This window comes from Sturnira hondurensis, unplaced genomic scaffold, assembly GCF_014824575.4.
Source record: "Sturnira hondurensis isolate 20B ecotype Veracruz unplaced genomic scaffold, ASM1482457v3 Scaffold0017436, whole genome shotgun sequence".
NCBI lineage: Eukaryota > Metazoa > Chordata > Mammalia > Chiroptera > Phyllostomidae > Sturnira > Sturnira hondurensis.
In genome coordinates this window covers 16464832-16485918 of record NW_028090067.1, presented here as the reverse complement: position 1 = coordinate 16485918, position 21087 = coordinate 16464832, and the positions used below count along the sequence as shown (strand labels likewise).

At 60.2% G+C, this 21087-nt stretch overlaps 1 protein-coding gene across 1 annotated transcript; it reads right to left on the bottom strand.

Moving 5' to 3' along the window:
* Nucleotides 1–1617: 1617 nt before the first annotated feature.
* GGA1 (golgi associated, gamma adaptin ear containing, ARF binding protein 1) lies at nt 1618–20530 on the bottom strand. The gene is made up of 17 exons (XM_037068555.1): nt 20122–20530; nt 16482–16566; nt 15234–15309; nt 14138–14236; nt 12992–13115; nt 12454–12554; nt 11711–11791; nt 10222–10362; nt 10063–10144; nt 8830–8937; nt 7979–8131; nt 5187–5251; nt 4567–4733; nt 3950–4140; nt 2880–3049; nt 2561–2671; nt 1618–2477 (listed from the first exon to the last, which is right to left on the bottom strand). Exons 1-17 carry the CDS (start codon nt 20162–20164, stop codon nt 2367–2369), a joined length of 1908 nt encoding a protein of 635 aa, XP_036924450.1. The 5' UTR covers nt 20165–20530; the 3' UTR covers nt 1618–2366.
* Nucleotides 20531–21087: the final 557 nt, after the last annotated feature.

Here is a 21087-nt window from a genome sequence, read left to right as displayed (position 1 = left end):
TCACTTGTGCTGGGCTCTGTACCTCTGTCTGAGCTGACACACAGTCTGGGGACTGACTCCTCCTCTGACCAGAACCCCCCCACCCCGGCACAGCCCCTCACAGACTCAGGCCTCATTGGGCACCTAATGCCCCTCCCTCCCAGCTGTCAGCAAGGCGTGCTGAGCTTCTGGCTCACAGGGGCCTCCCTGGGCTGAGTTCTCTGAGGACAGGGCCAGGCCTGGCCCAGGGGCTGCCACAGAGGCACCTGCAGGACGGACAGGTGGATGGACAGACTAGGAACGAGGGAAGGGGGGAGGTCTGAAAGGCGGAAGGGGCCTCTCTTGGCCATTAACATCCGGTCACTCCACACTGGCAGCTTAGGGGATCCTTTGCCCAGGCTCTCCTACCTTTTCAAGCAATGAACCTGAAGGCCAGAGCTGGAAGGACCTTGCTCGAAGTGACACAGCAAGCCAGGGGCCCCACGGGAAGCGGTCCAGCTCCCAGCGGCCAGTCACACACCACCCCACCCCAGCCCCGTGCCCTGCGTCAGCCACCCTGAGACTGCGCTCCACATGGTGCTGCTGGGACCCTAGGGGCACCTTGCAGGGAATGTGGTTGTTTTACTTAGAAGGAAGAACCTTTCAACTACAGTCTGGAGATGTCACAAGTGTTCAGGTCTGCCTGGAGGAACGGGAACAGGACTAGGACAGTGTCCAAGGGTCCAGCAGGCGAGGAGCTGGAAGTGCCACTCCTGTCCCCTTGGCAGCATGGCAGATGTGCAGGAGCCTTCCCTGTGCCCTGCAGTGTCACCTGGCACAGAGAAGCGCCCTCGTTTGCCAAATGGAAGCTGGGGGGTCGGAGGTGCTGGGCTCTGGGAACCTGTGGGCCGGGCTGTCCTCTGGTACGTCTCAATAGTGTCTAGGGGAAGGATTCAGTGGCGAAGTTCAGGCTGGGGAACAAGACTGGTTTCTTAAATGCAGGACTTCCACTGTCTGCTAGGGAGCAGAAACAACTGTGGCCTGGAGGACAGGCTGCACGCAGTGGGGGGATTCCCTGTACTAACTCCCCTCGCACACCTCAGCACTGAGGTTGGCTCTCAGCTTAAGTCTCTTAGCCAGTCCCTGGGCCTGGACCCCAGCCTCCCAGTGAAAACACCAGGGGGAAGTGTGCTGCAGCTGGGGGTGGGGCAGGGGCCCAAGGCAGGGTTCTCAGGCCTCTCCAGAAACAAGCTGCAGCTGGCACCCTACTTCCTGGGAGCAGCCTCTGGGGAAAGGCAGAAGCTGAGGCACGGGCCGCACGGGCCTCCTGGGCGGTGCTGCATCGTAGTTGTGTTTTGACGGCTGAGCACCGCAGGAGGAAGTGAGCAGTCGGGGCTCCTTGTGGGCTGGAGCGAGCCACAGCTCACTTCCAGCTGGGACGGCTCTGGGCCCGCTATAGCCCAGAGCCCTCTTTGGTGACTCAGCACTGGCCACAGGCCCCCAAAAGGGGCCTCTTCCTGTGCAGGGCTCGGGTGGTAGGGAGAGGAACCATGCCTGATCTCCAGAGACCGAGGCAGAGCGGTCTGCAGGGCAGCCCAGGACCTCCCACCCCTGGACACCTCCCGTCCCCCTCCACCTCAGCAGGGCCAGAGCCTCTGGTCCAGGAAAAGGACGTTTTATTTCCATAAATACTCCTGCTCGCACTCACACACTGACCCCACATCTGCCCATGGACGATGGCTGTGTGGAGACAAGACGCCCGGAGAAGGCCAATGAATGGAGGAGACACTGAGGCAGCCAGTGCAGGCCCCCTCTCTTGGAGTGGGGCTCCCCCAACTGGGCCCCCTGAGATGGCAACCCTGGGGCGGACCAGAAGAAAGCTGAGAGTCAAACCACAAACCAAGAGTGCAAACAGCTGGGGGCCCAGGCGCCACCCCTGCAGTTACCCAGTTCCTGCAGAGGCGGCCTGAGCTAGTCCCTGGCTCCAGCATGGCCCCAAGTTATGGCTGGGCCTTCCCATAAGGCATAAGGACAGGCGGCTATGACCCCACCCCAGGCTGGGGTCAGGGCTGGGCCTGAGGTCCTGGCTCTCGCCCTGCAGTCATGCTTCCTCCAATGACCCGAAGTCCTTCCAGGGCCACTTAGCCCTTCCCGGCTCCGGGCCCCCGGCCCCCACCTGCGGTGAAGTCCCCAGTAGTGCAAACCCAGGCCCAGCCTCCCGCTGGGTTTGGCTCAGCAGAGGGGGGGGGTTAGAGAAGGAGGGGGCCACAGGGGAGAGGGGAGAAGCACCAGGCAGAGGGGGTATGGCCATGGGGACAAAGGGTGTCCTGGGCCACCACTGCCTCCTACTCAGGCTAGCCAGTGGCCAGTACTGTTGTTCTCTCTTCCTCTCCCCTCCCCTCCCTGCTCTAGAGGCTCCCCCAGGTCTCGGGTGGGGGGAACTGGTCCACATCCCCCATCTCGTTGTATGTCTGGTCGCCCATGGTGAAGAGGAGCTTGTAGCGGAGGCGAACCTTCTCCTGGGACAGAAACGGTCAAGTCAGAGGTGGAGTGAGGGCCGCCCCCACCCCCCAGCAGGGCCCCATCACAGCTGGACCCTCACCTTCTGAGGGTTGGCCAGGAGCAGGACCTGGGTGATAGCTGAAGGGTGGACGATGGGGTTGAATGCAGGCAGCTCTGTGCCTGAGGGCGGCTGCAGCTTCACTTTCATGACCTGTGGACAGGAGCAGGAGGGGCAGCTAGCCCTGGCTCCTCTTGCCCACCCTGTGAGGAACCAGGCCCAGCCCACCCACCAGCTCCTCTTCGGGGGTCCTGGGGCCCTGTCCTTCTACTCCGAGTCCTCCAGGAAGAATGATCCCAGCTGGTCCCCATCCAGCCCCGAGTCACCCTGCCTTGAGAGGAGGGAGGCATGACCATGTCACCTTGGGGACAGCTGACTGGAACACGATGTTGCGGATGGGCTGGGGTGCGGTGCTCAGCATGGAAACCACCACCACCAGCACGTCGGAGCGCCCGGGCAGCGGGTCGCGGGCAAAGTGGAAGAGGACCCGGAAGCCATGCTGGTCATACACGGTCACGGGAAGGATGCTGCCTGGCAGGGGAGCAGGGGCGATGGGAGGTGCTGGACTCGAGCCCGAGCACACCTGACCAGCTCCCACACCTGGCTCACATCAGGGGCTCCCCGTTGGCCGAGTGTGGGAACCGACCCACAAACTTAGGTCCTTCCTTGCCTCAACCCTGAGCAGCAGTGCAGCCAGGGGTGCAGGCTGATGCCCGGGTGGGGCGGGTGAACTTGTAGCGCGATGGGGAGGGAAGACACCTAGCCAAGAATCCAGCCCCATGTGGACCTCTGCTGATGTCACACACGTGGCTGCTTCCTGGCGTGCTGGAGAAGGATTGTGGGAGAGCTGGGGCTCCATTCTCATGGTGGGACCCCAGGCCCATCACTGTGCTTCTCAGGGCCCACCTTACTGGTAAGATGGGGGCATGATGACCTACATCCCCGGGGACAGAAGGCTGGCACCTGTGTCACAGTGACTTCCCCAGCTGGAAGAGGCTGAGAAGACTGGCCCACCGGTGCAGGGCCCCCACTGCTCCTGGGCGGGAGAAGCCCAGACCTAGGCCTGGATCCTTCTCCTGGTCTGCTTTGCGATCTTGGGGAGGCCCCGAACCTCGGTGTCCTGGCCCTGCCTTCCTAGAGTGGAGCAGCCAGGGGCCACCTATCAGAAGTCCTCTTGCTTGTAACCAGGAGTGTGCACTGCAGTTTTGCAGCCACTCGGGGACAGGTGAGGTGGCTGAGTGCTGGGGAGCAGAGGGGTCTCGCCCAGAGCCCCCCAACCAGCTGCATCAGGCAGTGGCTGGGAAGAAAGCCCCACTTCCCCACCTGCTCCCCTAGAAAGAGCTCCCAAAGGGACGACGAGATGGGAGGTGTGGCCGGGCGGTGGGCTGGCCCAGCCCAGCTGGTACCCCCTTGTGCGCCTGCCCCACTCACTGGGTTTGATGGACTCCAGGGGCACAGTGACACTGGCCAGGGAGAGCTCAGTCTGTGCGGGCTGCTGCAGGGGCCCGGAGGGCTCGGGGGGCCCGGTGTGGAGGCTGGCTGCACTGGAGCTGGGTGAGCTGCAGCTGCCTTTATTCTGCAGGTCCCGGAGCGTGAGCCGGGGGGCTGGCTGCTGCTTCTCCCTTATTGGGGGACAGTGTGTCAACAGGTGACTCCTTCGTGGCCAAGACATCAGCAGCACAGGGAAGGCTGGGCTCCCTGTCTGTCCCCGACACCTCCCTGTCTCCCTGACACCCTGACACGGGCAGCTCTGTTCCCCTCCCCCACCCCTGCCCATTCGGGCTCAGTGTGCTCCTCATGGTGGGCCTTTGCCTTCTTCTGGTGCCAGGATGCCGGGGAGAGGGCATGGGAATGCGGTGCAGACCCCTTCCTCTCGCACACCCTGTGCTCTGTGGGGCAGGCCCTGAGCCTCCCCTGGGCCCAGTGCAGGGCTGGGCACAGGTGGCACCCTGAGGCAGCTGCTCACAGGGATGGCTCAGCACGGGGCCTCTCTCTGTGGGGTCTGGGACAGGGAGGGCTCCCCCGATGCCAGCCGGGTGTGCCCTCACCACCGCACTTGTTGGGACTCCGGGGGCAGTGACTGCTGCAGCAGCGTCTTTCCCAGGAGGTCCAGGTCATCCAGACCACTGCTCACTGGCAGGGGGCCCTTCACCGGGGACCAGCTGTCCGGGCTGGGTGCTGGGGCGGTGGCAGAGGGCTCAGCGCCATCAGATGACTGTTGGGCATACAAAGGGTGCAGGGAGGTGAGGCAGGCTGAAAAGATGTCCTCTGTCCTGTGCTGCCAAGGAGGCCCCCTCCCTGAGGACACCTGGGGGCAAGCAGCAGGGATGGGGACCACACTCCTGCCAGGCCCATTAGTGGAACAGGCCCGGTCTGGGACTCTGCTCAAGAAACTGTCAAGTTCCAGGGCACTCGGAGTCACTCTTAGGGGAAAAGGGGTAACAAGAAAGCCCTAACTCAACCCAAGGGAGGCCCGAGGCTGAGACTGCAGGGGGCTGTGCCTAGAGGTGAGAGGGCCTCTGGAACTTTTTCTGCCCCAGGACTGGCACTGTGGCCCCCAGGCTACCCCCTGCCCCAGGCCCTGCCACTCATCTCACTTCCCCTCAGGCTGCCCATCTCAGCTGCCCTGCCACCTGGAAGGGCCAGGCCGGTCCCTGGTCACTCCTACCTGGAAGCTGTTCCATCCAGCACCGTCCCAGCTTGGGCCCGGAGGCGGGGTGGGGTCACTGAGGCCTGCAGGGAACAAGATAGAGGTAAAGGAGCTGGATCCCGGGGCAGAGGCGAGAGAGCTGGGGAGAGAGCCCTTCCTCTGAGGGGCTCAGCTCACAGGGGAACCCCCCAACTTCAGCACTTTCAAGAGGGAACCAGCCAGAGTAGAAGTAGAAAGCAAAAATCCTGACAGCCCGTTCTCGGGGCTCACACTTGCTCCCTTTCTTGCTGCTCAGGAGCCAACTCAACTACAGATGTTAGGACTTGCACTTTCGTTCATCGGTGGGCAGCTGCTGGTGGGAGGGGGTGTGTGTGCAGGGCACGGGAGACACCACGTGACGTTCTTGACCTCACAGGTCCGGGCGGGCAGGGGTCAGCATCCTGCCCACCAGTGGCCGACGGGAGGGGCTGCCCTGAGTGTCAGAAGGGCACTGGGTGCAGTAAACAGGGCCCTCGGCCCAGGCCTGCCTCAGGGTCGCAGCAGCCACGGGCAAGGTGCTGGCTGGGCCATAGTGGCCTGACGTGTACCATGCAGGGTGGACTGGGACAGACCGGGAAGGCCCCAACCACCCTGGCATGTCCCAGCAAGGCTGGCCGAGCAGTGCCAGAGGGAGAGCTGTGGACCTTTGGAAGGCTGCTGATTGGTAGAGAGCAGTAGGTCACCGAGCAGTCTGACCTCTGCCTGCTCTGAAGCACACCCCAGCCAAGTTCACACCAGGTTCTACCCAGAGAAGACGAGTCGCCCTGTTTTAGCAAATCCTGAATAAGCGAGGCCCAGCCTGAAGTGTTATGTGACCAGCAAAGGCAAGGCACAGGAGGCAGTGACTGTGGGGTCTCTCCCTCTGGACAGACCGCTCTGCCACCAGGGACACAGGTGGTGACTGAGAACATTCCTTATAGAGCGCCAGACACTTCCAACCTGGGTCTCACTTACTCCTCAGAACAACTGGAAAAGGTAGGAGTGGGGTGCTCATCCCTCTTTTAGAGATGGGAAAGGAGGTGCTCAGAGGGGTTAAGTAACTTGCTCAAGGTCACGGAGCTGGAAAGTGGCAGAGTTGGACTTGGACAGAGCATGGCCTTATTGTGGGAATTTAAACACCACTCGGTCACTTAGCTGTGTGACCCCACACTGATGACAACCTCCGGGTGCCCCATCTGTAAAATGAAGATGACAGCAGCACCCACACCAGAGGATGTAGTAATAAATCAGACAGATCTGCTGCTGTGCCCCAACAGTGCCTCACGCCCTCTGTGAAAGGCAGGAAGTCCTCACTGCTGGCCCTGCCCTGCCCCCCACCCTCACCCTTCCTGCCACAGGGAACCCATCAGGAAAAGCCCCCTGTGGCCCCAGGGCTTCCTCCACCTCCCAGAGCTAGGGTGCTGCCTGGGCACTTCTGGCTCCTGTTCCCACATTTTCTTTGCCTTTGAGCAGAAACCAGAGGAAGCTGAAGGCTGGTGCCTCTGCTGAAGCAATGGGGACAGGAAGTGTATGATAGCACAGCTCGCTTCTCGTAAGGAGGTGGTTCTGCCACCACCATCCATGGGCCCGGCCACACACAACAAACGCCCAGACAGTGCGGGCCCTGTGGGGGAAGGTGAGCAGGGGGCGCTGTCTGGCCACTGATGCCCTTCACTTCCCTGTAAATCAGGGGTGGGCCTCTTCACAGAACCTCCCCAGACCCCCGTCCCAGGAGGATGGGCAGGTGGGTGGGACTTGCAAGTGGCCCTGTGGGCAGAGGCTCCATAAAGGGATGCCACCTGGGGGACCCAAGGACCAACGGAGAGGAACAGAACCTGGTCCTCCCCCCGGCCCCCTGCCATCACTCCAAGCCGCCCTCTCCCTTTTCCAACTGGGGAGCAGAGGCAGAGTGGCAGACTGGCTCAGGGTGAGGCCTCAGAGTCACTGCGCCCTGCAGAAGCCCCTGCTCTCGAGTCTGTTTGTAGCCCCCAGCGTGCAGGATGGGTGGAGGCAGGAGGTCTGAGATGAACCCCTTAAACCCGGGAACCCCAGCGCTGCGTCCCTTCTGCCAGTCCCTCTGGTTTGGAGTTCACTTCAGAACCGGCTCAGGAGAACCCGGTCTCACTCTTGGCTTCCAGATTAGGTTCCCAACACGCCCTTCCAGGTTCCTTTGCAGAGCGACCACACCTCTGTTCTCGCATCCTCAGGGCACTATGAGGGGCTGCTGCTGCACTCCCTGCTCCTGAGCTCTAAAGGCTGGACACCCTGCACTGCCTGGCTGACTGGGCGCCTTCTGCTTCTCCCCCAGGGCGGGGCGGTGGGGGGAGCCTGGTCCCCTGTCAGGCTCTGGAGCCCTGAGCCCACGGGGCAGTGACACCGGCCTGGGTCTCTGAAGGTGTGCTCTGGCACAAGCTGCCCTGGAGCTTCTGGGCCGGCGCTTTCTCTTCCTCTCGGTAGGTGGGGACGTGGCTGAACTGTTGCCTGGGCAGCACCCACGTCCGGGCTCCAACCTGCTGCAGGGGAACCTCCCTCTCTCTGTGTCTTCCCCGGAGCCTGGGCGTCCCTAGCTTACCAGGTTTCGGGCTGGCCAGGCTCACCCTCTGACTGTCTGACCTTGCACAAGCTCCTTGATTTCCTTGATCCACAGCTTCCTCAGCAGTCAAACTGCGCGCCACAGCGCTCAAGGGGGGAGGAGCCACACACTAACCGACCAGGCTCTGCAGGCAGCCGCATCCCGCACCGCCCCCTCCTACAGCTGAGCCCACCCTCCTCTGGGCCTGGCCCGGGCTCACCCAGAGACATGAGCTCATCATCAAGCAGGGAGACGGAGGCGCTGGGCTGCTCAGGGCTGGCCTGGTCCCCGGGGCAGGAGGGCCTGGCTAGGGAGGCGGTGCCTGTGGGAGGGAGATCCAGGCCAGAGAGGTCCAGCAGGGCTGAGGTGCTGCCTGGGTGGGAAAGGAGAGTCAGGCACAGCCTGGGGGGAGGACAGTCAGGTCCTCGGGGTCCCTGGGAGTTGAGGGGCGGCAAAGTGACCCCAACCCCTCACAACTCTTCTGCCTCCCCCTCCCTGGCCTCCTGGTCTTTACGCCTAAATCTGTCCACCAAGTCCTTTCTTCAGCACACGCTACTCCTTCGGCCTGGAGTGGATTTCCTGCTTCTGTCTGCTGCCTCCTACCCTCTGAGGCCTTGCTTAGACTTTGCTACTTCTGCGTCTCAGCCCACCCCCACCGGTCCCCGAAAGGCCAACTCTTACAGCTTCTGTGGTTCCCTGAGCTGTCCCTTCACCCTCACTGAAACTGAGCTGGAATGTTTGTTTGTCAACCCCCTCTACCACATTCTGAGAATTAAACTAGGCCTTGGGGGTGCGGGGTTAAAATGGGTCCTGATTCGTCAATGAAAGAAAGGCCTCCCTTCTGCCTGGTCCTCGGCGCCCCCCCAAGGCNCCCCCCGCCCCCCCCGCGCCAGCATCCAGACTCCGCCCCCACAGCTGCAGCCTCCACACAGACTCTCCTCTTGGGGGCCTTCCCCATCTTAAGGGGCCAAGGCCCCTCTGGCGGTCACGGCTACCCGCTCTGGGACCTGGACTCCCTGGTCCCCTCCGCCAGGGCGGGCCCCTCCCCCAGCTCTCCTGCCACCTCCTCACCGGGGATGGGGCCAGCAGCGGCCTCTCCGTTGACCTCCTCGCCCCGCACCAGCTGCTTGTACAGATTGATCACCTGGGTGAGGTTGTCATTGGCCTGCAGGATCTCCGCTGGGATGGGCAAGGGGAGGGGCGGGTGTGAAGGAGTGCGGGGGCCTCTGGAAGGAGACCAGCACCCCACACCCATCCCAGCACTCGTGGGGCAGTGGGATGGCAGGTGTCCCATCTCGTCTACTCAGACCAAGGCCCCTGTTCCCCCTTGTCCACTGCTTCCTCCACACCGCCCTGGGCCAGCCCTGAACACAGGGCACGCTCCCCGCTCCGGCCTCCACACACCCTGAGGTCTACAGAACCCCCAGATCTTGGTGTGGATTCACCCCTTCCTGCCGTCAGCTCTTCACCCAAAAGGCCCGTTGGAGAGGCTTTCTTTAATCCCGTCCCCGCACTGTGCAGTCCCTTCCCTGCTTGCTCTTCTCCACGTCACTTAGCACCGTCTAAGGAGCGGCCACTGCTCAGTCCTGCGTGTATGGTCTATCCCCTCTCATTAGGCTCCAAGCTCCATGAGGTTACGGCTTTCGTCGAGTTCGATCATTGCCACATCCCCGAGGGCCTAGGAACGTGTCTGGCACACACTAGGCCCTCGTCAGTATCACCTCCTAGGGAGCCAAGGCTCCAGGCCCCTGGCCCATGGGAGGTGCTCAGTGAGCTCCGGCTGAACGAGGGGCTCAGGTGGCACCCAGACGGCTGTCCAAGAGGCCCTGCTGATGTGGGAGCAGAGAACAGGACCGGAACCTGATCTGTGGCCCTTGCAGGCACCACAGGCCCAGCTCTGGAACTGCGCAGGCCTGTGGGATTCGCTCTCAGCCTGTAACCCTCATCAGGGAGGCAGCTGTCTGCAGGGAGAGTCCTGTTCCACCCAGGTTCTGCCACTGTTCTGCTCGGAGATCCGGACAAGCCACCCTCCCTTAGCCCCTGCTGTGAAACGGAATGATTTTTCCTCCTGTGTGGCTCGTGGGCAGCAAATGAGGTGTCTGTAAGTGGCTTGGCCCTGAGGGTCCCTCAACCACGTGGGCCCCTGCTCTGGGCTTCATTCTTCCTCACCTCTGAGAAACCAAGGTCAGCGCTGGAGAAAGGGGCCCCCTGGTGGTGGCTCCTTCCAACTGCAGGTGCTCAACGGCACGGGGTGGGGGTGGGGGGATGGGGAAGGAGGTGGAGGGATGGGCCAGCTCTGCTCACCTAAGGCCTCATCATTGTCCTCGGTGTCACTGGCCAGTCGGAAGAGTGTGGGCCGCATCCGCTCACAGCGCTGGTACAGTTCCTGGGGGTAGCAGGGTGGGGAGGTCAGGGCCGGCAGGGGCCCTGGGGGAGCCTGGGGCAGGGTGGAGACAGGTGCACCTTCATGAGGTCCTCACTGCTGTGGGCCGAAGCACCACCTTGGCTGTGGCTCATCACCATCTCCGTCAGCAGTTTCACGTTGTTGTTCACTTCCTCAATGGCGCTCACCCGCTTTGAGATCTTCTCCATCCGCTTCTGGTCCTGGGGAGGCATCGGCAAATGGCACTGAGAGCTGCGAGCCAAGCAGTGCCCCCAACACAGTGTTGGTGGTGTTTGCCGGTGGGTGTTAGAGCAGACACAGCCAAGAGCCTCTCGTGCCCTGGACAGGACAGGCAGGTCCAAGAAGCCCTGGGCCAACCCTGCTCACTTCCTGTCCTCCTGCCAATAGCCCCAACCCAGGCCTCTGCATGGGCTCCTAAGAATTCCCTGGGCCCTCAGCCAGAATCTCCGGAAATGGCCCAGGCTTTTCTCCACACTTGCAGGGGATGCTGGAGGACCAGGGCCCAGTCCTACACCTGTGCTTTCCCATGAGCCTTGCCTTCCTTGCGTTTGTCCCTTGAAAGGAGGTTCCTATACTTCAGAATGAAAGGCCTCAGAAGTTACCAAGTGCCATCTGCACGCTAGTGCAGTCACTCCTCAGTGTCTGTAACGCCCAGCAAACGGTGGGGCCTCGAAAGGCCACTGCAGCAAGTGCCCCTGCAACCCAGGCCAAACCTTCTTCCCATGCAGGCTTCCCCCTTGCGGAGGGAAAGTGAGCTTGTGCTGTGCTGCCCACTGCCTCGCCCTCCTGGCGCAGGGTGGCCCCCAACCTTCTCCCGGCTGAGAGGGTGTGCAACTTGCCTCTGAAAGACCACCCAGAACTGCCGACTGGGTCTCTGGACTGCAAACCTTTTTGATGACTTGCCTTTGTCAATAAAAAACGTTTTAGCATGCACCCAGGATGTATGTATACAGATGGTCCCCAACTTAGGACTCTTCCGAGGTGCAAAAGTGATATGCGTAATACGTTACCTGACAGTCAAAATCAGGCTTTGGGTCAGGTGATTCTGCCTAGGCCAGTGAGTGTTCTGAGCATGTGTAAGGGGGGCTGGACCAATGTTTGAACTGAGTGGTAATGTTTGTTGGGTTAGATAAATTAATCATGTTTTCAACTTACAATGGATTTATTGGGACATAAACCCATGGCAAGTAAATGAGCATCGTGTTTATTTATAAATTAAATGCACCTTACTCTCTCGCTCTCTCTCACCTACACACTCCAAATGTAGTAAAGCCTAATTTATCTCATTTTTATGGGAGAGTCAGCCTTGCAGAAGCCCACCCATCCAGGGCATATAAGCTCGGCTGCTAGGAAATTCTTCCCTCTAAATGGGGGACACGGCTCAACCCACTGGGGTCCCCCAGAGTCAGCCAGCCCTCTCACGGCCGGGCCAGCCCTTTAGTGGGGTCACTGCAGAGTTCCTCATACGTGCATGACCGACCCCACCTCAGCAGCCCAGCTCAACGCCTCCTTCCCGCCTCCTCCCTGGACCCTGGGCTCAGCCCTCACCTCCTGCACCATCTCCTTGATGAGTTTGTTGGCCGCTCGGAGGTCCTCGGGGTGGGAGCTCTTCAGCAGGCGGGCCAGCATCTGTGCGGACAGAGGGCAGTGACCATGACAGCAGGCCTGGGCCTCGTGCCGGCCTCTCCCTTCCTGGCTGTGGGGTGTGTCACCTAGGCTCTCCAGACACAGCGAGAATCTACTGACATCTGCTGGGGTGGTCACAGGACAACCGGGACGCTGCACTAAGTGTCCCCCACCAGCTCCCTGCAGAAATAGATTCTCAACAAAGGGTGTGAGACGTCCTGCAGTACCGTTAGAGAGGGTTCTGGAAGGGCGCACGAGAAACAGCAGTGGGTACTCGCCGGGACTGGCCTGGGCAGAGAGGAGCGTTTACTTTTCGTCTTACTCCTTCAGTGCTGTTTAATTTCTTGCCTATGAACGCGTTTCTTTAACAAAAAACTAATGAAATGACTGTTCAAAGGGTCACAGACATAAAGCCACGCGAACTCCTGGTCAACCTGTGCAATGCCCTCCAACCAGCCTCAGGGACACCAGGCACACTGGTGTTTATTACCTGTGGGGGCGCTGCACGGGGGTGCTCAGTGTGCAGGGGGCGCTCCGTGGACAGCGGCTGTCACCGCTGCAGTGGCCGTGCTCACCCCGAGCCTCCTGCTCCACGGGCAGGGCGACCAGGGAATGGAATTCTGTGACGCTCAAAGCGGGCCCTGGAGCCCCTACGCCCGTCTCACCTTGGATTTCTCCTCGTCTTCGAAGATCACATTCTTAGGCCGTGGAGGAGGAAGGGGCAAGATGGCATCGTCTGGAAGCTTGGGGTCGGACTTCACTATCCCTGGAGGAGGTGGACGGTGGGAAGGCTGTCAGCCGGGCCCAGGCCCAGGGGCGGGGGTGAGATGGGGACATGGCGGGGCGAGTGCAGGAAGGCAGGGGGAGGGTGGTCTTTCTGCAGAGTGCTGGCTCTAGACCTCGGGGGACCGGAGCCTGCTCCTGCCCTACCGTGCTGGACCGCATGGGGAGGGTCTGGACACCTATATTTTGAGGCCACTTCATGGGAGCCACTTTCTAAGGAGAAGCCTGGCCTGAACCCACCTTCTCTGCACTCAAGCTAGCCTCAGCAGAGCAGCAAAAAGGCCTCACTGGCCACATGTTCTTGAGCAGTAAAAGGGCAGCCCCATGACCTTGTGGCCAGAAGCAAGGGTCTGGCCTCCTGCAGCCCAGCTCAGGGAGGAGGGGAGGGGCGTGCACCACGCCCAGGCTCTGGCACCTCACCCTGCTTCTTGAGCATCTGGTAGGCCTCTGCAATCTTCGCTTCCTCGGGCAGGCCGACCGTCCAGCTGTAGAGGAGCTCTAAGATCTTGTTCTTTACCTTCTCTGATGTCCGAGAGCCCAGGTACTTCAAAGACCAAGGGGAGAAGAGACCCTTGACATTGACTGACCTCAGTCACCGCAGCCCCAACCCAGTTATCTCCCCAGAAGCCCCTCGGAGACCTGGCCTAAGCGCCCTCATACCCCGGCCTGGTACAGACGGAGCTCACCGCCCAGCTCTGTCACTCTTCAGCTGTGTGAACTGCGTGCCTCAGTTTCCCCATATTAAGTGTGGACGATAACCGTGGCGCCGTAGTGAGGATGCAGAGCTCAGGCATGGCCCAGTGCCTGCTCACGTAAGGCTTAACACTGTGACCTCAGGGAGGAGCCACCGCCGGACCGACCAGGGAAGGGGCAGCTGTGGGAGCACTTGGCCCTGGGCCCCACTCAGCCTCCCAGAAGTAACGCAGGCTGAGGGAACTGGCTTTCACACCAGCCACCTTCTGGGAGAAGGGGGAGGCCAGCTGGCTCATCTGGCCGCTCTGGGCAGCAGGTCTGAGTGAGGAAGGGTGAAGGGGGTGGGACCCAAGGGGCACCACACATGTCCATGACCCATGGGAGGAATCCTCGGTGAAGCTGGGGGTGTGGCCCATCTGGAACCATCAGGCTCTATCACTCAGGTTTGGGGCTTCAGCATCCAAAGCCTTATAGGGGCCACTCTTGTGAGGTGGGGACAGGGAGACCCTTTGCTATAGACCCGGAGACCCAGGTGGGCACCATGCCAGGTCTATAGGGAGAGACCTCAGAGACGGAGCAGCCGTGCCGGGGCAGTCGCGAGCACTCCCCGCAATGGCCCCTCCCTGGTACCCAGCAGCTCCAGGGCTGGCCCACCACCTGTCAGCGGAAGCACTCATCCTGGACATCAGCCGTCCCGGACTCGGCCGAGTGAAGGGGCCCGGGAGAAAGGGTCTGCGTTTGTGCCAGGTCTAAACTCAAAGGGGGCTGAGGCAGTGGTAGGCGTGGGAGCCCCAGCAGGAGGCCCCGGGGTGAGGCGCATCGGCCACCCACCCGTCTGATGGCACTGCTCTGAGCTTGGGTGGGGGCACCCACCTTGGGAGACACGACCTTGATGAGCTCGTTGAGAAAGCGGAACTTGCCCACCTCATCATGGAACCTCTTGCCGCAGTTCTTCATGCATGTCTCCAGCACCTGGGGGAGGTGGGGGGCGGGGACCCCCAGGGAGGGTCAGAGCAGGCAGCCTCCTTCCCACTCCTCAGCCAGGGCCCAGGAGCCCAGGGATGGGTATTACCAGGGAGAGAGTAACTGGTGCGGACACAAGGACTCTGAGGGTCGGAGGCCCTGACACAGATCGCCTCCCTTGGGGGCGGAGCCAGGTGATGCCCAGTGTGCCGATGAGCTGTAGCCCCTCTATGGCTTGGCCACATCCGAGTACCACTTACAAATTATTTTCTTTCTATATTCCTTTGATTGTTTTTTTAAACTTACATAGGCACCCTCTACCTTTGTCTTACTCTAAGCTATATATCTCTGAAATCATAGGGCCAATGTGTATTTAAGGAAAAAAATGAAAAAATCAATGTGTTAAAACAAATACGTAACTATTAAAAGGGAAACCGTTCATTACCATCACCTACAATCAGCTTGGCCATGTAGCTGGCTGCTGTGTGGCCGATGCTGGGGCCATAGGCGGTGCACCCCACGGGGTCCTGCCGTGAGCCCAGCTTTGAGGCATCTGCCTGAGCCTGTGCGTCCCTCCTCGCACCCCCATGGGAAGGACGGCACTGCCCTGTGTCTGGAGATACTGACGGGCTGGGCTGACCCCGCAACGCACCTGGGAGCTTTGGGAACACGCAGATTCCAGGGTGCAGGGGCTACAGTTCCAACTCAGCGGCTCTTGGGGGGACCCCACCTCAGCCTCCTGGAGGTCTGAGGCCCAGTTGGAGTAGGGAACCCCTGGACCCAATGACCCTAAGGGGCCTCCTCCCTGCAAGAGACCCTTCTGGGATGGGAGGCCAGCCCAGTGCATGTCATGGGGCCCTTGGGGCTGGCCCAGACCCCTATTCTAGGCCACCTTGGCACAACTCCAAAGAGTGTGATGGGACCCCAAACACCCCAGCTTTAGCCTCCCCCAGTGCCATCCACGTGGTTGGCGGATGGCTGTCGCCCTCTCTCCCCTTCTCCTCACCGTCAGGGCCTGGATCGCCTCCCACTCCTGCGGGGACTGGATCTTGTGGGCCAATAGCCGGGTGGCAAGTGGAGGCCTGGGCGAGAGAAAGACATAGAGCCAGAATAGCCACAGAGCTCAGGCGCTGCGGGGCAGGGCCGCCTCATGGCTGTTCCAGGGCTGCAGCCCTCACTGGCCTCTGCAGGGCAGGTGCGAAGGCCTAGGTCCCGCTCTGGATTGAGGACAAGGCCGGAGACTGTGGCATTGCAGGGTGGGACCGGGCAGGGAGTGCTGGCTGGGACCCGCACAAGGTGTAAGCTTAGCCCTCAGCCATCTTTACTGAGGACTATGACCTGCCATGTCCTTGGGTCGGCACAGGGACAAGTATGGAAAGATGACCACAGCCTTCAAGGGTTGGGAGCAGAACACGACAATGTGCCAGGAGAGACGGGCAGACACAGCTCCCTGGGAACTCTAGGTGGTACAGGACATTCTGCTGGGGAAACCAGGGCGGCTTCACGGTGGAAGTGACGCTGTCTTCTGTCAGATCATAAAAGCCCCCCACTAGCGACAGTAACGGCCAACACGGACTGAGTGCTTAAGGTGGGCAAGGGGCCTCGCACGCATTTTCCTGCCTAAGCCTCACGGGAGCCCTCTGTGGTGGCTGGCACTGGTGTCCCACTTCACAGCTGAAGGACTGGAGGCTCAGAGGTACTCGATCACCTGCCCAGCTAACGGGGCGGGGGGGCTGGGGGGGGGTCGCGCAGGAGTCACACCTAAGCAGCCCGCCTCCAGAGCACACGCCACACCGTCTAAGCGGCCGGCCCGAGTGGAGCACCTGCACTGGGGGCGGGGCGGCAGAGGTGAAGTGCATGGGACTGTGCTCCCCGACCTTCAACACCACCTGGGGACACTGCCAATGCATCCACGCTAACCTCCCTGCCAGGCAGTCTATTCCAAGTCCGAGGGCAGCCCCAAAATATGTTTTCGCAAGCTCAGGACCACATCTTCTCTCTGTGAGATCTCGGGGCAACTGCTGAGTCCTCAGAGCCTCAGTTTCTTTACCTGTAAAATGGGTCCAGCAAGGGCCACCCCCAAAGGTGGCTCACAAGCAGCACTCAGAGTGCCCACCACTGTCAATACTTTGTGAGCACGTGAAGAATGGAAACATCTCTGATCAAGGCCAGCATCTGGAGCATGCGCAGCACGCCACACTGAGTGTCACTGAGTGTCACTAAGTATGAGCAAAAGAGGGGGACGGCCACCTACCCCTCAAAGTCCTCGTTGAGTTGCTCGCAGAAGCCGTTGATGCTGGCCCAGTTCAGCTCCTTGTTCAGGGGGTTCGTGGCTCTGTCTGCAGGAGGAGAGAGGACCAGAGTGACCTGGCGAAGGAATCCCCGCCCCTCACTCCCCACCCCAGCAGCAGGGGTGCTCCCTAGGGGGCATGTTGCCATAGTCTCAAGCCCTGAGTGTTGATGTATCATTTAAGTCCGCGGATGGAAAAAAGCCCATCCACTAGCTTCCTCTTGCAGCTTCTCCCCGAGGGGTTCCACTTTCAGACTGTTCTGGGGCTGTTCCCCTACTCCTCACTGCCCCACCCCTATAGCTCTGTGTCTGCCATGTCTGATTACACCTCTGATTCTGCTCCTGGAAACAGCATCCCCACCATTCTCAAGGAATTTATGCTCAGAGGAGCTCCAGAGGTAGGAGAAAAACAAACCTATAGTTCCTTCCTCAAGGGTCTGCCCAGCTGGCAAGTGGGCCAAAAGGAACTGGGCTCTCAGTACAATGAGACAGAGGGAGGCAAAGGAGCCACGGGCACTGGAGGAGGGGACTCAGTTGAGCCTGGGATCAGGGTAGGCTGCCTGGAAGAGGCAACACAAACAGGGACTGGAGGGAACTAACCAGGCTGGGTGTGCCTGCCTCTGCACAGCTCAAGGGCTGTGTGAGATGTAGGTAACTGGGCACAAGGCAGAGCATGAGGGCCTTGGTAAGGAGTACAGCTTAGGTATCACCTCCTCCAGGAAGTCTTCGCTAACCCCAACTCCTGCCCAGGCTGGCACTGCTGTATCAGCTCTTTCTTCTGTGTCCCTCAGACCTGACCTTGATCATGGGCCCAGCTTACCACTGCACCACATTGGCTACATGCCCATCTCCCTGGGTAAACCAATGAATGAAAGGGGGCTCAGCTGTGGGTGGGCAGGAGTGGTAAGGAAGGGGCAGTAAACAAGGCCAAGCAGTCACCTCCCTTACCTCCAACACTGGTTGCAAACAACCAGGCAGGTCACAGAACTTTCCCAAACCTCTGTTCCCCCATTTGTGAAGCTGGACTGAAATATGGACTGATTTGGGATGATGAAGTACTTTGCACAGGATACGGCTGGGGCGGCAGCCAAAGGCAGGTCTTCACTACTTCCCCCGAGCCCGTCTCCAAGTCTCACCCTGTCCCAGCCAGTTCTGCCCAAGCCTGAGCCCTGAGCCAGCGCTGTGGAGGGAACACAGCCCCAAGGTGGGGCAGAGAAGGATCTGTGGACAGAAGGAGGCTGGAGACCTAGTCTGTGGCGGCTGCCCACTTGGGGTCCTGTGCTGTGGCAGGGGGCCAGGGGGCCGGGAGCCCTGGGAGCCTAGTGCCCCGCCGCCGTCCATTCAACTCATATTCATTTGGTAAGTATTCTGAGTGCTGGAGCCACCGCACGGAGCAAGACAAAATCCCTCCCCTCCTGGAGCTCACAGTCCAGCAAGAGACACACTACTCAGACAAACAAACCTACACAAAACACTGTACACTGGTGTGAAACGCTATAAAGAAAAACAGAGCAGGGAAAAGGTACATAAAGTGTTGGCAGGGGCCGGGGGAACTACTCTCGGCACAGCTGAGCAGAGATCCGAATGAGGCACTTTCTCCCAGGGTACAAACCTCTGTTCCAGGAGCCCTGCAGAGCCCTCCTTTCCTCAGAGGAAAGAAGCCCTGTGGACCGGCCAGGGTACCAGCAAGAGGCACCCCCTGTAAGTGTGGCCATTGACTGCCTCATAGCGCCCCCAACACGACTGAGGCTGAGCAATACCAGTCTAAGGTCAGAGAGGATGAGGCTGGATACTACCCTCTCACTGACACCCATCTGGTGTCAATGACACCCAGATGGGGGACTGTAAAACAGGAAGTCCCTTCAAGTGTCAAAGACACATGAGTCTGACTGTGGACAGAGACGCTGGTTCTAGAGACATTTCCTGAGTAAGGAAGCAGTGGGATCACGAGACATGCATCTTCCTCAGAGTGAGGGCCTCTGGGTACAAGGAGATCTGACCAACTTCTCTGGCCCTGGCTCCAACCCCCCCCCCCCCCCCCCCCGTCCTCTTACCTGCAGAAGGGGTGGGGGGGCACTTTCCCTGACAGGCAGCAGGGGTGGGGGGTGGGGGGGAGAACACCTCCAGGGAGGGAGGGAAGGAGGGAAGGAGGTGTTTCAACACTGGGGGTGACTTCACTGTGTCATTCCAGAGTGGTAACAATGTTATCATTTACCCACCAGAAGCTACTTTTTAGTGCTAACCACCAGAAGGGAAGAGCTTACAATTTTGCTAGGGCACAAAGGGGAAGAAAAAGAAACACAATGTCAGTTCCAATTTATTGGGGTCCAAATACTGCCAAGCCCAGGTGTGCTGATTCCTCTCAGCTTCCCAGATCAGACTCCGGTCTCTCAGAAAGTCCCCACCGTTGCTAAACCTGACACTGTTGTATCATCCAGCCCTCAAGTCCTTCAGCCTGTCATATCCCTCAACCAGGGCCCAATCTGGGACCTGGAAACTTGTGGCACTCTGGAACAGTCTTAATGGTTGCTGTGTGCCTCCTTTCCACCCTCTCCTCCTCCCCCCACCAGGGCAACACTGAAACATCCCTGCAAACGCTGTGGGCATGTTCAACTCTGTTCACCCTGCGTAGCTCCCTGGTGTGCCCAGGGGCTGAGCTGAGGGTGGGCCCAGAGGCCTCCTTGAGGCCCTGGCAGACATGGGTCCAGCATCGGCCCAGGGAGAAGCCACAGCTTTCTGGAGCAGAGTCCGGGAGTGGGGCTGTGAGAGGCAAGGATGTCAGCGATGGAGGGTAGGGGGCTCAGGAGCACAGTGCAAGTATGAGGGCTCAGAAGCCTGAGTAGTAGTCGGAAGTGTGTCTGAGGATTGGGGAAAGGGGTGCAGGGACCTCTGGAGGAAGTTCAGCAAGGACAGGAATCTTGAGCAGCGGAGCACAGTGAGGGACTGGGCTGAAGGTAGGGACACAGAAGTTGAAACGACTTCTGGATTCAAACACGGGCCCTTTCACGTCTGTAGGGTTTGGGGGTTTCTTACTGTGTGGCCAGAGCCTGGAGGATCAGATGAATCAGTGGGTCCTCCCCCCTTTTTGAACAGGAGAAGCGACCAAACCTGACAGTAGCTGCAAGCTCAACAATGGGACAGGAAGGAGTTACGACATTCAGGGCCAGACAGAGAAGGATTCGGGCCCCGGACAGGTGGGTCCTTCCGGAGTCTGAGGTGTAGCCCTGCGTTCGTTCGCTCCCTCTCGCGACCCAGGGAAATGAGTTGGGGGTCTGCTCCTCGGCGGACAAGTCTGGGCCTGAAAGGGTCGGAGGCTGCGATCTCCGTCCCGGGGCTTCTGGGCTCGGGGTTGAGCGCAGCTCCCTCTTCGCAGGGGGTCGCAGCCCAGGGATCACAGCCCAGGGATCTGATGGGTGGGCTGCCCAGCTTGTAGAATCTTACTTCATCCCAGGGTCCAAATAACCCACTCGGGGCACCGCCCCTCCTGGGACGGGGGCGGGGCGTGAGGAGGGGGCGCCCCGTACCCCGCCCCCGCCGGGAAGGGGCCCGCCTTGTGCCCCCGGTTCCGGTTCCGGCCCGGCCCGCGCCCCTCCCGGACACTCACTGATTCGTGCCTCCAGAGTCTCCGGCTCCATCTCCGGCTCCATCTGCCACGGGCCCCCAGCCTCGGCACCGCCCCCCCGCCCCCCCTCCGCTCTCGCGGGACCTCCTCGGCACAGCCCTCCACCGATTAAAGGGGCAACGTTCGCCCGGACGCTCGGGAGCGGCGCACGCGAGTTCTCGATGCCATAGAGATATGGACGACCTCGTCTAGAGTGTCACCTGCTCTCCTAACCCCTCCCCCAAGCGGCGTCTACGTCACGGGCGTGACCCGCCGCCTGCCTTCTGGTTCGAGGAGCTCAGATGGAGGAACTAGGGACCCGGGACGATGCCATGGAAACCCCACGGGAGGCTCTAACTCGTTCTGCGTCACGGAGATGCCTGTGACCGCGTCCAAAATAATGCTCCGCGACAATGTTTCTGAGGGGATCCGAGGTCACTTCCGGGGCTGTGAGGTCACTCTGGGATCCCTGAGCGCGTACTTCCGCTTAGTTGATAAAGTGGGCGGGTCCCTTAAAAGGGCGATGACATTTGTTGGCTGCTGTGAAAATAACGAGGAGTCAAAGTTTGTCAATTGCTTACAACGGTCCAGTCATTGTTCTTAGCACTTTTTGCACATTGATACATTTACTTCTTACAACAAACCTGTGAGCCAGATAGTTTGCCTAAGGCGGCACAAATGTCGGAGCCTGAACCCCGTACTACTTCCTGCATTCCTTCTGCAATCATTTAATGCACGATGCTCTGTGACCGGCATTGGAAAGACAAGAACAGATATTTATTACACAATGTGATGAAGAAAGCCTACCGGGTACTGCAAACCGGAGCCTGGGGGATAAGGGACTTCTTGTCAGGGGAGGTTTCACGGCAAGGTTGATACTTAGCTGAAAGACAGATTTCTCCAGGCAAACCTTGTGTAAAAAGATATTCCAGGTGTGTTGCGTGGAAAACTTGATTCTTCTTCCTGATA

Coding starts and splice junctions, on each gene's coding strand:
- GGA1 (XM_037068555.1), bottom strand. CDS start 20,164: ATGGAGCCGGAGATGGAGCCGGAGACTCTGGAGGCACGAATCA. Junction 12,555..12,991: donor CCAGATGCTCAAGAAGCAGG/GTGAGGTGCCAG, acceptor CACCTCCTCCAG/GGATAGTGAAGTCCGACCCC. Junction 4,734..5,186: donor CTGGATGGAACAGCTTCCAG/GTAGGAGTGACC, acceptor TATGCCCAACAG/TCATCTGATGGCGCTGAGCC.